Source organism: Brachyistius frenatus, unplaced genomic scaffold (genome assembly GCF_029030835.1).
Source record: "Brachyistius frenatus isolate BFR_SWC_R1_liver_20210118 unplaced genomic scaffold, ASM2903083v1 Contig_130, whole genome shotgun sequence".
NCBI lineage: Eukaryota > Metazoa > Chordata > Actinopteri > Embiotocidae > Brachyistius > Brachyistius frenatus.
The window spans coordinates 535,001-551,904 of record NW_027210729.1 but is presented as its reverse complement, the minus strand read 5'-3'; the positions used below and the strand labels follow the sequence as shown (position 1 = coordinate 551,904).

The window sequence follows — 16,904 nt, the reverse complement described above, 5'->3', positions numbered from 1 at the left end:
AGGCCTTCTGGTGTTCTGATATTGTTAATCTTTGATTTTTGGAAGCTATTGGATAATTTCAGTTCAGGAATGGAAAATTGGACTTCCAGTATCTGTCCTTTTTCTAAAAGGGCCTTTATTTAGACTGTTTTGTCTTCTGATTTGATGATTTGACGATACTTATTTTTACTGAGTAAAATAAGAGATACTATTGGATAATTACTAAAATCAGAAATTTAAGGGAAAATCTTTACTCGGTGGTGCTCTTTACAACTCATAAACATCTCAAATGTGACCCTATCTGATTTTGGTAAGACCTCAGAAGCCAAACAGGTTTGAAACCACTGGTTTCATCTTATACACTGTTGTATTTTTTTTTTTTAAAACCAACAAAAAAACCCAAAAAACTTGTTATATTATCCACTATCTTAAATTTTCATCTATAAGGAAACCAAAGCTGTCAAATGAATGTAGTGGAGTAAAAGTAAGAAATGAACCTCTGATATGGAGTGCAGAATAAAGTTGCTTATAGTATTGAATAGAAACACTTAGAAATGTACTTAGTTAGTTCGTTAGTTACTTTCTGCAGTCGGCCTATTTCACTTCTGTTTCAAAGTCAATATTATTGGCTACTTTCAGTTAAGTTCACGCACGCGTTTGTGCATGTTTAGCTGAGGGTTTCCCTGCAATGCACGTGCACACATGCAGAGACACAGAGAGAGAGAAAGAAAGATAGAGATAGAGAGAGAGAGAGAGAGTCCGTCTTGTCGCTTCCGGCTTCAAACACGCAGATCAACAGCGCTTTACTACGAACACGGAGGTGTCGGGCAACAGCATGACAACAAAAACCTCCCTGAAAACTATTTCTCCTGAGGGCAAAATGTGAGAGGAATGTCGTCGGACGATCCGAAACGCTTCTAAGTTGTTGTTTTTTTTCTCCCCCCCACCCCCTAAAATAATAAGCATATGATCGTGGGAGAAAGAGACCTTTTGAAAACGTGTTCTTCCGTGGAGGAGGATTTAAAAAAAAAAAAATTTTTGGCTGAAAAGGTGAAGAAGCAGAAACACCCGGCAGATGCGTCGACTCGAACGAGTCGGATCATTGAAGAAACTCAAAGCAAACAAGAGGAGTAGACTGTTGCATTGTTTTGGTGCACGGAGATTGCTGTCTTTGCTGCTTCGAGTGTGAGACACACACACACACACACACAGAGAGAGAGAGAGCGAGAGAGAGAGAGAGCGAGAGAGGGGACTCATCCTCGGGTTATTACTGCTGGTGTCTGGCAATAACTAATTAAAAGTGTCCCGGAGCAGCGTGGAGAGGACGGGACGGGGCTGAGGTAAGAACACACCGGACCTGTTGTCATGTCAGGACCTCCATCTCTACACATTGTTGTTGTTGTTGTTGTTTCATGTAGTTTATTACACTTTCACACCACCTACTTTCCACTTATCTGAACTGAATTGTTCCAAATGTCTTCTGTGATCTGTTTGGCTTAGCTTTCAACAGCCGTATGTAACACAATTTAAATATGTTGGAAGAACTGAGACTCAAATGTTGACATGCGTTTGACAAAACAAAAAAAACAAAAAATTACTTTTTTTAGAATTTGTTTAAATTTGCTTTAATGTTGTTTACAGCAATGTTTGTTCCTAAAAAGAGAGCTGGAACAGACAGAGGGTTTTACAAAACAGATAATATTTCACTTAATTACAGTATTGTTACCTAATCAAATGCATTAGATTATAAATAATTTCTACCATTGAGTGTATTTATTATTGATTGATCTGCCAATTCATTTGTATTACTCTAATAAATGTTTGAAAATGCCCATCTTATTTTTCAAAACTTTGTCAAATCGCTGCCTGATTTGTCACCAATAGTCCAAAAATCCTCATACTGGAGAAGATGGACCTGCCAAATATTTGCCTAGAATTTGACTTCAACCAATATTTAATCATCAACATAATTGCTGATAATGTCTAATGTTGTTTGGATCCCACTTAAGTTCCTATGGAGTCCTTTTTCCCTTTTGGGAACCCCAGAGCTTTATTACTGAGCTTTGAGTATCAGCAGGCAGTAGCTGATATGGATAACATCTTATGTTATGGCATAATTTTATATTTAAATATCCATATATTTATAATGTGAAGTTTATGGAAATTGTCAAGAAACTGGTAATGCTATATTTTTTTAATTCGGCAGGAGTGTCAGTTTTTTGTTCAATCTAGTGGACCAAATGAAAAAAATGACGTTGATGAAAAAGATTCTCATTTATGTCTGACATGGTCGACAATAACCATACATACCCGGAAATATAACACGAATTTAATTGTATAAACAGTTTGACATAATCCGACACACCAAACAAATGTATAACATCTCTTTGTAATATAAATCCTCACATTGCTGTACTCAACCTCCTCCTTGTAATATCTGCTTATAAATTAGAAAGAGCAGTCATCCCTAACATCTTCTAAACTTTTTCATCAGCCGTCTTTATTTTAGCCTTATTGTGTGTAGGTTCATTGCCCACTTGTGTAGGCAAGTGGACAGTTTGACTGCTCACACAGTCCCACTCAATCTGACATTAAGATGTGCTGAAATACAGACAACACTGAAGTAGTGCTGTACTAATGCCAGTATAGTGACAACAGTACTTTCTTTTTTTTCTTGTTGCAGTTGCAGGACTTTTTTGTGTTGCCTTAAAAAGTTGAAATGAGCGCTGTGTATACGCATGATGAGGCGACGGTTTGCTTCTCTGTCATTGGACCTTTTGGCTAGCAAGACTTGAGAACACAGAGAGACAGTCCTTTAGTGCAAAGAGGGAAAAAAGTATTTGGGTTGCTGTTATGGTATTTGCAGCGTGCTGTGTGAAAATGGTTCCCGGTGCCCAGTGCTGCTTCATTACCCACTCTGTGCTGTCTCACTGAAAGTAAATCCACTACTTCTGCATGAAAGACTCAGAATAGACAAGTGAACATAAATAGCCTGTAAACACCTCTCTTTCCTTCCTTTCTCTTTCCGTCTTCCATCCAGCTCCCCTCAAACTCCCCTCAAACTCCCTTCAAACTCCCCATACCTTCTGCAGGCTGCTGTGTTTTTATCACTGAAACTCAGTGGATCTTTGTGTCTAATAAACCAAGTGAAGTGATTATACGGTGTGATAGAAAGCAGCACTAGTGTTCATTCAGATTGTTTTCTGCCTCTCTCTAACTGCGTCACACACCCCAACGAGGAAACCCCATGTTTACCCCGTGGTTTACGACCCGATGTCTTAATTTATCAGGAACCAAAACACAAGTTTCTGGCAGCTCAGCACATGACAGGAATAGCTGTATGCTTGAGAGAGCCCAAGTAGTGGAGTGAAAAAGATTTGAAAAGCTCCTGATTTCCAGGCTTTTGGGGCTTTAGTTTTGTTGACTGGTCTGCAAGACAAATTATTGGATGTGAAAAGAGTGTTTCTGCTTCTGTTGGGCCATGTTATGAGCAGCATATCCCATTTCACTGCCAGTTTACTGAAATATTACATATTATTTCCTCCCTTCAAAAGTCTTAATATAAAGAAAGACCGGCTTGTAGTCTGATTGTTCACCGCTCTGCACACCAGGAATGACCATCACATGTTGGACAAAGCAGACTGTAAGTCAACCCACTCTTCAGAATCAGTCATGTGTCTGAGTTGTGGACATTACACGTTTGATGTTTGAACGCTTAAGTCGAATTTTGTTCCCGGCAGTAAACCATGTTGAAACACAAGCTGCGAACCGCTCTGCAAGCGTCGACCACTGGTCATCGGACACTAGTCATCAACTGCACAGTGAAGGTTATTTGCATAGCTTATTTCACAGCAGGACATTATACCACAACGTATCATACAGAGTTTAAACTTTACCGCTGAAAAAACTAAGATGGATTTAGCTGTAGCTGAATTTTGAAAGAAGCCTAAATGTGTCCAATAAATTCACACTGCAAAATCGCAGGTTCAAGAGTTACTTATTCTTCCTGCAGTTCATCTTGAAGGGAAAATGAAGGCCTGCTTTCTGAAAAGGTTAATAGCCACTTACACTGTTGCTCACTTGAAATAGAAAGCCCAGGACAGGATTGTTCTCAAAATCAACATTTATTTTGAGTCAAATGACCTTAAGTCTACAGCTGATTTGGATTCTATTCAGTACAAAATGTGTTTGAAAACATAGATGTAATATTTCCACATAAACATACAAAAGAACATATGTAAACATGGAACCAAAAACGTGCTACAGCGGGTGTGTTTTCTGCAAAAAGAAGAGCATCTCTGGCCTTCTCTATCTGCATCACTTCATAAAAAGGAGATTCAAAGGGATTGTCCTCTTTTTTCCACTTTTCCATCTTTTCTTCATACCACATTTTGTTTCATTCTGCTGCCACTCTATCTGTGTTTGTCTCTCTCGGTCTCCCTCTCTGCGTGTTTCTCTTTATCGCCATCACTCTGCCCTTTTTCCATGTGCCTCCCTCATTTTCTCCTTAAAAGAATGTTACCTTGAAGTTATTTTAGTTGAAGACAGGAGCAAATTTCAGACAAACAGTTTTGGTGCCACAGGACCGAGCAGAGCGGAGGATGATGAGAGTTGATCGTGTCGCTGCTCCTTTTAGGACAAAGATGAGTTGGGTTAATAAGCACAAAAACTTTCATACAGTTTAATATTTTAACCTGTAAGAAGTTTCAAAGACAGTATGGTGTAAAATCACAAGTTCAAACATCAGACTCTGTAATAAACCAGCTGTTTGATTCAAATGAGCGTCATAAAAATCTCTGCTTTTATGAAACATTAACAGGATAAAAGGAAAATGATTACCAGAGTGAAACATTTCACTCACCCTATATTTATCCCTTCGTCTTCCTCTCTCTACCTATCTTCTTTACTTCCCCTGTTGACTTTCTGTCTGTTACTTTTCATTTATTTTGTTCCCAGCACGAACAATGACATCTTTATTTTGGGTTAACAGCAGAACTGCATGAATAATCGGCTTTGTCCATGACGAAGTCAGGGATGGTTTTCCAGGGATGGAAAATTGGACTTCCAGTATCTGTCCTTTTTCTAAAAGGGCCTTTATTTAGACTGTTTTGTCTTCTTATTTGATGATTTGACGATACTTATTTTTAATGATTACAGCTGTTAGATACAATAAATTGAACCTTCCTGGTCTTTTTATTTTCTGTGGCTGTACAGATTTTCTAGCAGTTTGGAGCTGCTGCTGCTGCTGCTGCTGCTGCTGCTGCTGCTGCTGCTGACTGGATGCAGAGGAATCACTGAAAGCTGTTCTCCAGACCTCCCTGTAGCTTCAGGGGACATTGTCAGATGTGTACCCGGCACTCAGAGCCCCTGGCTTGGCCGCGGGGATGGCAGCCTCTGCCTTGAACCTGAACCTTGTAGTTATGAACAGGTGAGTTTCACATGTCTCTGTGGAAATACATACTTAAAACGTGTTTGGTTACTATGGTTTGTTGAGAAGCAGTCAGACCTGACGGGCAAGATTACTGTCTTTCCGATACATTACAGAGCATTCAATAACTCTTGTGTCAGCAATTTACAATAACACACTGTCTAACTTGCTTGGCCTGCTTGACACCGCGACCCGATCCCGGATAAGTGGAAGAAAATGGATGGACACTCTCTATAGTATTAGTTGTTGTTATGCCAAAAGTTTCCCCTTTTAAATTATTTTTTGTTGAGAGGCTTTGAGAACTCATTTCCATGAACTTGAGTGATTGGTTTGTTGTAATCCTCTCCTCCTCCTCTCTGCAGTAGTAATCAGTTTCACACCCAGCCAGGCTCCTCTAGTGCCACCTCTCGAGTCCGAACCAGCCCAGTCGGCCGACCCGTGCTGCCAGTTCCGGATCGGAGCACCTACTGCCAGTTACTGGGTGGGGGAGCACTGGGTGAAGGTCTCTACAGCCCAACCAGCCCCAAGGTACCCTAATCCCCACATCCAACCTGAGAGAGCTAAAAAAAAAAAACACTTTTTACGTACTTTCCAGTTGTTTTGTAAAGTTTATCTACACTAAAAGACCAAAAACAATAGACAAAGCTAATGTAAGGAACTGTAAGATAGACATCGAATGACCATAATTGTCTCTAAACCCATATATTACCCTCACTTGTTATGAATAATTTTTGGCACACCTCCACTCCCTTCTTGTTTGTCTTTCCTTAGACGAGCCCGCGAGCCCTTGGTCAAACGTTTGTCTTCCCTACTTCGTCCTCGCTCTCGCCCAGCCCCACACCTCGTGCTCGCTCCCCCTCTCCGCGAAGCCCGGAGCTCCTGGGTGTTAATGTGGGCCAGCGCGTCCGACGACTGAGCTCGCCCGGTGGTGAAGAGGGAGGGGAAGGAGACGGGCACGAGGAGAGGGGAGAAGAGACGGGAGGAGGAGAGAGGCGGGAGAGGAGACGCCAGGCACAGCTGCTGCAGATCCACAGAGAGCTGCAGAACGTTGAGGTGATTTTCTGTGTGACTCTTTTTTTTTTCTTTCCTTAACTGTATTTTTCATACTTCCTTCATTTACCCTTCTGTCTCTCTCTATCTAAAAATGCAGTGATAGAGCAAAGTGTTGAAACTCTGAAGGATTTACTTCATTTAATTTATTGGCCAAGTCATTACAGTGCCTGTAAGAACTTCTGTTATGCAGCTGGTGCTGATTAATCCTGAAATTCAATCGTTAGTCAAGCTTTAAAAGCCAAGCAGAGTAAAAGGAAGAAATGGTAAACTACATGTGTTTGGACTCATACAGTTTTCAGCTGTTTCTTTGTTGTTATTTTATGATAGGAAAGCCAGAAAGTTGACTTCAAGTCCCTGTCATTCTGTGAAAGGGCTGTTGATTTTGATATTTTAACCTTAATGGATGTTTCTCAGTTCCAACTGTTCCAAATATATAATTCTGCCATCCTGACCAGGTCTTCCTAGAAAAAGACTGTCAAAATGTTGTATATGGCAGGACCATGTATGAAACACTATGGCTTTTTATGTAAAATAGATAAGACGAAGTTGGCAACTAATAAATTGTGGGTTAAATTGAGGTTAGATATATGTAGATCATTTTCTGTAATGTAACCCATTTCCATTTATTGCTCAACATTATCAGCATGATGCATGAAGTCAGATTTTAATCGCTCAAGTAATTACATTTGTGAGTTGGCATGACTTTTGTTTACGAGCCTTGTTTTGTTTGTGCTTGTTTGCTATGCATTGATGACTGAAGGTGGCTAAAGATTGACTGTTTAGAATTTGAATTATGTGGTATTTCTCATAAATGTTGTGATTACACATGACCACTGTTTATAGGTTTAAATTCAGTTTCATATTTAAGCTTAGTTCTCTTCTTGCTTCTTTAAATTCAGTGTAAAGCTGGTCTACTTTAGTTCTCTGTGAAACTGCAGACTGTGAAGTCACACATTTAATTTGTAGCTTGCCAACAGTTAATTTTCAAAATAGTTTGTTTTATGCCAGAAGATAGAAACTAGTAGAGTCAGGGCTCCTTCTTTTTTTCATTGTCTGTATATTGGTGATGTATTAGGACGTTTTTTGTGTGCTTTTTTTCATGTCAGTTTATATTTCTCAGAGCAGATTCTGCTGATAACAGGACACCTGTGAAATGATAAGCTGCCAAAGCCAAATGTGAAAAAAATACATCAAAGTAAACATCTCTACAGTTAGACCAAGTAAACCAAACTGTAGCTGCAATTAGACTCTCTTTCTCTGTGTGTCTTTCAGGTCAGGGGGAAAGTGGGCATTTTCGAGGCCCACATTTCGGGGATTCGTGCCCAGGTGCTTAATACTGAGCTCCAGCGCAGCCCTCGGTCTCCCAGACGAGCGATCGGCCAAACCCCTTCCCACCCAAGCCAAGGAAACACAGTTCCTGAAACCTCAATGACACACCCACCACAGACTGAAGTTCCCCTTGTCGTCCAAAATGGGAGAGAAAGGGAAGAAGAAACAGAGGACAAAGAAAGGAGTGAAGGGAGGAACAAAGGTGAGAAGGACAGCAATGCAACTAAAACAAATATGGAGAAAAAGACACTGATTGATCAAAATGTCTGCCAGTCAGAAACAGCAACGCAAACTCCGTGTTTAGACGGACTGTCTGTTCAAGGCTCCCTCGAGACATTAGACAAAGATGCAGCGGCAGATGGAAAGAAGAAAGAGGGAGGCGTACTGAGAGAAAAGGAGGGTGAAAAAGAGAGAGCGAGGATAGAAAACAAACAAATGTTGGAAGATGAAACGGAACGGACCGAGAGAGAAGTGAGGGATGAGAAGGAGGACCAGTCGTGTCCTAAAATGCTGCTCCAGACAGACGGAAACGGGTCAGAGGTTGACCTTGAAACTGTACCTGGTTGTACTGAGAGCTCCCATTGTTTGCTGGACATCACTGATCACACCTCCAACCACTCTCCTTCCACTCCTCCCTCCATACCTGCTGTCATAATAACTGACCACGGTTTGGAGAGCCAGCCTCAAACCTCTGAAGGCCCCGCCTCAGACCAGGGACCGTGCAGCACCCCCAGCCCCAGTTCTAGCCCCGGACCGAACTTCTCCACTCACTCTCTCAGGAAGCTGTCGTCCTCCTCTGCCTCCTCAGCCGGTTTCTCCTCTTCTTGGGAAGAGTCGGAGGAGGATATTTCCAGCGATACGGAGAAAGGAGAGCAGCTTCTCAACCCTGCGCTCCTCACTTCTCAACAGAAAGCAGTAAGTACATCTGAAACTTAACAGTATGTGCTTGTTTGTGTGCCTGTCTCTAAAACCTACTTGTGATTCAGTGGATGCTATTTATATTATATATATATATTATATTATTTAAATGGAATTGACATTTGGAAACTTGGATAGCCAAGAATTTTGTTACACTTAAAGAACTAAACCAGCTACAGTTAGTCCAATAAATCTTTTGTGCTTACCGCGCTCAGTAATAGTCTTTTCAAAAAAACTCCAGGGGCTCATTGGCCAACTTACAGCATCTAATACATTATAATGAAACAAATATCTGCCCTGTTTTTTGTTAAAGTTACTTAATTTTTGTAATACGGGTGAATTCACAGAGTTCTCTGACTTCTTTCTGGTGCTGCACTCACTTGCTGAAGTAAACTCAGTTTGATTCTCCTTTCAGTGGACCCATAGCACAGCATTAAAAAGCTGTTATGTTAGCAAACTCGCCAGGGGGTACATAAACTATTCAGACGGGAATGTCTTAAAAAAAAAAAAAAAAAAAAAAATCATAATTGTGACAGTTTGTATTGCTCTGCTTATGAAAGCTATTTTATTGCCCTCACAGTGTAGGCCCATTTTAGCTAACGCATAAACACACCATTATTTTACATTAAACTCGGATGTCTCTCCATTGGATGATCAGAGCTGCAAAGTCTGCAAACTAGAAGTAACTCTGCCCAGTAGTGACACTTTAAGTAGAAAATGGGAGTGAATATCATGGTGGCAAGCTCTGACAGGAGGTGATTACATAACATATATTTTGGCTACACTACAAACTCAAAACCTAGCTAGTCCATCGATGTTGCAACTATATTTCCTTGGAAAGCATTAGTGTTGACATGAGTCTCTGACACCAGTCCTCCAGCAAAGTGTTTGTTTATCAGTCAGTGTGTGTATATGTGTGTGTGTGTGTGTTTTTCCCATCTCTGTATTGTTTTCCACAAACAGCAAAAATCACAGCATAAAGCGATTCCCATCAGTTTGACTGAATGATGAAATCCTTGTATTCACAACACAGTCGTAAACAGTAGAGTAAGGAATGCGGGGATAAAACCAAACAAAATATAACAAGGTCAGGGAGAGGGGGAGAAAAAGAGCCCAACAAAACCAAAATGATAAACCAGAAATATCCGTGTGTCATTGAGTGTGTGCTTTTGGCATATGGATTGAAATAACACAAGGGAGCTATAATCGCTTGAGTATAGTAGTTAAAATAGAGTATGCGTGTAGGGAAACACCGGGGGCCGTGTCCTGGCGAACTTATATCAGGAGCCTCAACTGGTTCTGTGTGTTTGAATGTGTCTGTGCATGTTGCTGGGCACTGCTGTCACGTCGGCCTGAGCTCTCTGCCTGAGTAACTTTTGATATTCACGCTAACAAGGCTCGCAGTGCGCGAGGCCTATGTGTGCTTAAGGTGAGTGTTTTAGTGTGTAGGTATTACAAGGGTGTGTGTGTGTGTGTGTGTGTGAGTGAGAGAGAGTGAGAGAGAGTGAGAGAGAGAGAGAGACCGTGCAGGTGATAGAAAAGAGGCAAGAAAGGAGAATTTGCCAGTCACACACACTTAGGCTCTGCCTGCTCTTGGATTCAGTTCAAAGAGGAGGCTGAGGCCTGTTTGGGTTTGTAGTGTGTGTGTATGTAGGTGGGTGGGTGGATATCTTTTTATTTGTAGCCAGGAAAAGTTCATGAGGCCACCTCACTTCTGCTTTGAAATACGACTTAACAAAGGATTGTATAACTGATCTTACCAATGTTTCTTAAACAATGTCCCTTTTTAAGGACTTAAAGCTGCAAAAATCGTTTCTCCTTTGGTTTCTGGCTTTCAGAGGGAAGTGCTCATATTTAAGAAGCAGCAGCAACACAAACTAATTTTGAATGTGTTATTGTGTAACATCACAAAATCACGAGAGGGTAGTTTAACAAACTATTGTGCAAATGGATTGATTTTTCTTGCATATTTGTAATCAAATGAACCTGCCCTAAACCAATATCCCAGCTGTCCCAGGTCACCATTTGTTTAAATTAATTTGGCTGATGGATTTGAATAGTGTTTTGTATTGCTCTTTGCATATTTCCGGTCAATGTTTTTTGCTTTTGTCCCGGCACAGAGAGAGAGAGACAGAAGCTCTCGCTGGCTGTCGCAAAGCAACTGAAGGACAGTTTATAGTTCTCAGTAAAAGTCTGGATTTCCCTCATTAAAGCACACGAGATGTCAAACATGCGGGTCGTTCATGTTCTTGTCTGTAGCTTGTCACAGTTCCTGATCCGTCGTTTAAGGAAGCCTGGTGTATGTGTGCAAAAGGCAGAAACGTGCAGAAACACATAAAGCATGCTTGCTTGTGTGGGAGGTATGTAGGAGAGAGGAGAGGGAGAGAGTGAAGAGGAGTGATACAGAGAGAGGAAGAAATACAGAAAAACCGAGTGAGCAAGTGAACTGGCAGAGAGACAGATGAGAAAAAGTTGTACAATGTGTACTGTATATTAGCCATTTTATCTTTGCTGATATTAAGAGAGACATTTCCCCAATTTAGTGCAGGAGAGACTTGATTTTATCTGTCTTTTAACAGGGAAAATATGATACCCACACTTTAAGGACATGTTTTGTATGATGAAACATTTGAAGATGCACCAGGAAATAGACAGATATGTAACTGTAGCACTGGCACTACTATATACACACCAAGAGGGCAGAAAAATGTGCAAGAAAATGAAAATGTCCTGCATGCTTGTTGTAAAATATAAATATAAGACAGAAATTTTTGTCACAGTTATAAGTGTACATTCTGGATTTAAGAGCTCTGCGTCATTGTGGTTGCATCCATTATCTTTACAAATGAATTCACCACTCTTAAAAAGGTTTAATTAATACATGCCTCTTTTGAATTAGTCACCCAAGTCAGCCTGACATTTCATTTTTCTATGTAAACACATCTGTTTTGTTATGGCCATTAGCTTTTGGATTATGTCAACTAATTTTGAAGAGTGGACACACTTCACTGGCCGAAGCTGGAATCTGAGCCGAGCCATATATAGACACTGTTCGGCTGATCTTTTGACTGACGTCTTGGCATCTCTCCAAGGTTGGAAGGCACATACTGTATGTGCTGCCAGGGTTTCCTCGGTTCTAATAAATTTACAGCCAAAGGACACCTGCCATAGATTGGCATCTGTGTGTTTTTCTTCTTTCTTCAAGATTTCAGTTGACTTCCGAAGACTAAAAATGAAGACTGCCAGCAGCAGAGCTCCACTTTTAATGAGATGACAGTCAGTTGTTTACTTTTCTCTCAAAGCATCCATCCTCATTAGATGAGTGAAATTAAACAGCTGCAGATGGAACTTCATAGAGATATATATAAATGCGAACACTAGGAAGTTAAGTCAAAGTATTACCCCCAAATAAAACTCAAAACATCAGTCTGGCTAAACAGCATTAACATGTATGTGTGTAAATGATGTATACAAACCATCAAAAATAATGGGATAGATCAGATTCAACCAGTCATAACTTGATTTTACACACGTGAGCTTGCAAATATGACGTATCTTTTATTTAATTTAACAGTCAATCAATTAATTAACACTAATTCACAGCAAATGCTTACCCAACTAATTTATCATTAAATGTTTATGGTTTCTGCCTCTAAAAAAATTCAGATTTACTGCTATCCCTTCTTTTTTATCACAAAAAAACTGGACTGTCCCAATTTTTTATTTTTTTTAAAGCTTCAGTAATTTAACTGACTGTTTATCACTCTTTTGTGACATTTTAAAATAACCAGTAGATTAATTGTCAGATTGTTTTGTATTTGTATTGTTTTTTTTACTTGCAGAAAATTTGCTGTCAAAACTTTAGCTTGGTAAAGGGTCAGAGAATATAGAAGAAACTCCAGTATCATGTTTCAGCTTTCAAAAAGATTGGTGAAAGAAACTAAACCTCGTGGAGCAGAAACTACAGTGGAATGGAAGTGGGGCAGGACTTCTGAAAGTTGCTCTATAAATGATGCAGGTAGTGTGTTGTTACTCATGTGTGTACTCATGTAAAGCTTGGGACGCATTGAATTTTTGGACACATGTCGATATATATTCACTTGTTAAAAAGATGTGCCAATTAAAAAAAACTGACCCCATTATAAAGCATTATATAAATATCTTTCGGAATAAAGACTACACCCCATACTGCTGTTATTGTAAACTGTACAACACACACACACACACACACACACACACACACACACACACACACACACACACACACACACACACACACACACACACATTGACAAACCCTCTGTACACACCACTCTACAACTTTTTGTTGTGCCATTATATGCAACCGTGTGCACACAGTTTCTTTTTTCTTCACAAGCCTACTGTAACTTGCTGTACTTTGACTCACATCCCTTTTATATGATGCTTTGAAATGCGGTCACACACTGACCTAAACATTAATCTTCACCCTGCCAGGTTTATCCTCTGTTAATCCAACCGTGTATCCAACCTCATCTCCAATACCAAAAAAAGGAGTTTTAGCAGCGCACTGTGCTGAGCGAAAACTCTTTTCTATGTCCACAACTGTAACTCAAGTGGATCGGCCCAAAATATCAGCACACACACACACTGTGTTTGCACTGCAGTGGAAAATCTTCACTACCACGGCGGCCAGTCGCCTAGCAACCCTGTGACGTCAAACCGAGTTTCCCTCTCACAGCTGTACAGTGTGTGTGTGTGTTTGTGTCAGAGTCTGTAAGTTTATGGGTGTGCTTCGAACTCTTGTGTGCACTAACAGAGTGCCTGCTTGGTTCCCTGTGAAAGGGGAAACACCGGCCAACCAATTCTTTATTTGGTGTTTTTTGTGCGAGCTTGTTTGGTGAGAGAGCATGCATGTGCATATTTGCGTTGCCCCAGGCGTGGAGGAGTCAGGTCGGCCAGCTGTAACCGAAGCTGACATTTTGTGTGTTAGAGTGTTGGATCCAGTGCAGTTGGGGAAACCCTGCTGCCTGTCACACGTTTGCAAAAAAAGGGGATGTAGAGTACAACTCATACACAGGCTGGAGCGCCACAGGATGCACTTTTAAATGTAATGGTTGTAAGAGTGTTTGCGGGATTATATTTACATTATCTGATCGTCATCATGCTTTTATCAGCCTGTTCGTGACACTTCTGTGTTTGGTTTAATTCAGGGTGTTTCAGTCTAAAGTTACATTTGCTCTTAAATGTTCCATCGTGTTCTCAATTTGGAAATAGGTCTCCTAGATCTAAATGCAATATGTAGTTACAACAACAACCGCGCCGCAAACATCTAACCCAGTTTTTTGGTGTCCCCTTTTCTCACCTTTCTGTAGCAGTCAAGCAAAGCTGTTGTTCCACTGCCCAGCCTTGGTTGCTAAGAGATTTATCATGCACTCTCCAAGCACGTTGTTTAGCCAGCTTCACACTCCCTGCAATTTAATTTTGCCTGAGTGTTTGATTGTGTGTGTGTGTGTGTGTGTGTGTGTGTGTGTGTGTGTGTGTGTGTGTGTGTGTGTGTGTGTGTGTGTGTGTGTGTGTGTGTGTGTGTGTGTGTGTGCGCGCGCGCGCGCGCTCTCAGCCTAAACTTTGCAGACTCAGTTGTTGCAGTGTTTTGTATCTGCAAGGGGACATTGTGGCGAGCGATATCAGACTTGTTGTTTCCTCAGTTCCTCACTGTTGAAAACATCAGCATGCATCAGTGTTTCCCATGCTTCTTCACATTACACAAGTTACCCTTTGCCACGATTTATTTATTTATTTATTTATTTTTTTCCCCTCTTCCTTCATTACTCCCTGCATGCAAATGAGTGGCAGCTGGTTGCCCTTTTTAACCTCACTTTTCCTGGCCAGCAAGAAGACACCCAATTTCCCTACATCTCTACAGACTGTTTGTGACAACACAATGTCAATACTGAGGGTGAGAGAGTAACTTTTCGTCATACAAATGTATGAAAGCATATCTGCAGTTGTGTGTGTTTAAGAACACCATGCATCTGAAGATGATAACCAAGGGGCCAACAAGAAGTCAGTGTTTCTTTTTTCCTCTGTGCTCTTTCGGTTGTTTACACAGGGCAAGGCCTTTTTTTTCTCTCTTTCTTTTGTTTGTAGTCAGCGGCGGATGTGGAAAATACTGTCGCTGAGGCAAGCGGCAACCCCCCCCACTTCCTGTCTGCAAGAAGTTCCTTCACTTACCATTTCCTCCCTCTCTCTCTCTCTCTCTCAATGGAAACTTTACTGTTTCTCCTGCTCTCCTCTTGTCATCCAGCTGCTGTGGGGATAGAGATAGGAGAGACAAGAGAGAGACCGCCAGAGAGTAGGGAGCCAGAGAAAGATGAGAGCTGACGTTGAGGGTATTTTCAGGCTGAGAAAGCAGGGGAACTTTGCCAATTCAAGCATGTCCATTTTCCCATACTTTTTTAAATGCAAACTTAACAAGTTAAATGTAAAATATAGTACAACTAGAGACAAGCATTTGCAAAGGCCACATTTGAATATCCTGAATATAGAGATTTACTTTGAACAGTAGGTTTTGAGCAATTGTTTCCTGGAAAAGACATCCACACTTCTTCCTGTGGGGGTCTGGTGGTAAAACAATGTCCACGCTGATATGGAAGAAAACAGAGAAACGCACAGTACCAGATTAAGGCCACATGTGTTGATGGATTATATACAGCAGTAGTGGCAGTTTTCAAGTCTGTCTAAATTGTTTTTTTTTATAGCGTACATCAATAAACAAGCAGCAAATGACATCAGGAAAGGTTATATTATATTGACTGTTTGCAGAGACAAATAGGTCTGCTGTAAAAAGGTTGCATCAGTTTATTATTTGGTTAGTCATTAGATATGAAATGTATCTGCAGCCAGGAAGATAATCACCCATTGAAGTCATTTGTCCTGCAAAAATATTAAACAGTTGTGCTTTTTCTCCGTTTTAAATAACTGTAACTTAAATAGTTGTAGGATTTGTTAAACAAAGTATGTCACATATAACGGCAATTGTGATGGGCTTCTATAGACTAAAAAATATAATCAGCTTGCTCATTGATGAGGAAAATGTGAGCTGCAACCCAAGTGTAAATTCAGTCATGCAAACTATTTCTCAGGCGTACAAAAGCAATAATCATCTGCTCGCTGTGAAACTATTGTATCACAAGATGATGCAAAATCACAGAATGTCCAGAATTAATGATGTGCATGTCATTTTTTACTTTATAAAACTTCAGATGTAGTTTTTGACACAGAGCTGCATCCAAAGGAATTACGTTGATGGTGCACTGTCGTAACTTCAATAGCTCACCGTAGAGCAGGTTCTTTCGGATGTTTCCTTATGTTTATTCTAGCCCGTGTTGTAACTTCTGTCACAATCTTTCTGTGTCTCATCCTCACATACAGAAACGGCCATACTCACGGCAAACATGCCTTCATACATATGTAGCATGTAGAAGTCGAAAAACATAAACACAAACATACGGGTTCTGTTTGCTTTTCGGCGCAACTTCCACTGTTAAAAAATGTCCTCTTGGGGATTAATAAAGTAACTACCTAACCTAACCTAACCTACTGTTTTTCCAGACATGTGCGTTTAAACTCGCTCCCACTCACACACACACACTCAACTCCGTCTAGGTCTTCGCAATGGTGTGACCTCCGTGGACATTTGCATGCCTAGATTATGTTCGCCCTCTGTTTTGACAATCAAATGATCCACAATTGTTTATCCATGCACACACTCGGACACACACGTGTAAATCTTGCAGGGGCATGGGGAGAGGAGCATGCAAGCCTGAGGTGCCAGCAGACAGAAGAGAAGAGTCTGGGTGTGTTGCAGCAGAGTTGGACAGATAAGTCTTGTCAGTTTGTCCAGCTGAATGACTGAAAGCCCATCAGTCACCATGTGGTCTACATGGCTCTATTTAGTGTGGAGTGTTGTTGTGTCAGTCGGAGCCATCTTTATCATTACCATCATCCATCTCCGCAGCAGCTTCCTTCAGGTACTGTCACAGTATACTGACACTTTTATTTTTATTTCACTCGTGCTTTTGTGACTGGGTTTAGTTCTTATTTAGTGATGTGTGACAGCTCGACTCCACTTAGGTTCTATTGAGCAATATTATTGCTGTCAACATCTCTGTGATAGTTAAAGCTTTTAGTTTGAAACCACTCTTCGCCTCTCATT

General features: G+C 40.7%; 1 protein-coding gene across 2 annotated transcripts in view; it reads left to right on the top strand.

Annotated features, from left to right (window-relative positions):
• Positions 1–770: 770 nt before the first annotated feature.
• itpkb (inositol-trisphosphate 3-kinase B) overlaps positions 771–16,904 on the top strand; it is a 25,985-nt gene continuing 9,851 nt past the window's right edge. The window contains exons 1-5 of one of the 2 annotated variants that reach the window (XM_069714365.1): positions 771–1,319; positions 5,194–5,407; positions 5,773–5,935; positions 6,179–6,460; positions 7,733–8,704. In XM_069714365.1, coding sequence (XP_069570466.1) covers positions 5,364–5,407; positions 5,773–5,935; positions 6,179–6,460; positions 7,733–8,704 — 1,461 coding nt within the window. In that variant the 5' untranslated portion in view covers positions 771–1,319; positions 5,194–5,363. Of the gene's footprint in view, positions 1,320–5,193; positions 5,408–5,769; positions 5,936–6,178; positions 6,461–7,732; positions 8,705–16,904 lie in introns of both variants that reach the window. The other variant, XM_069714364.1, reaches the window with a different exon arrangement.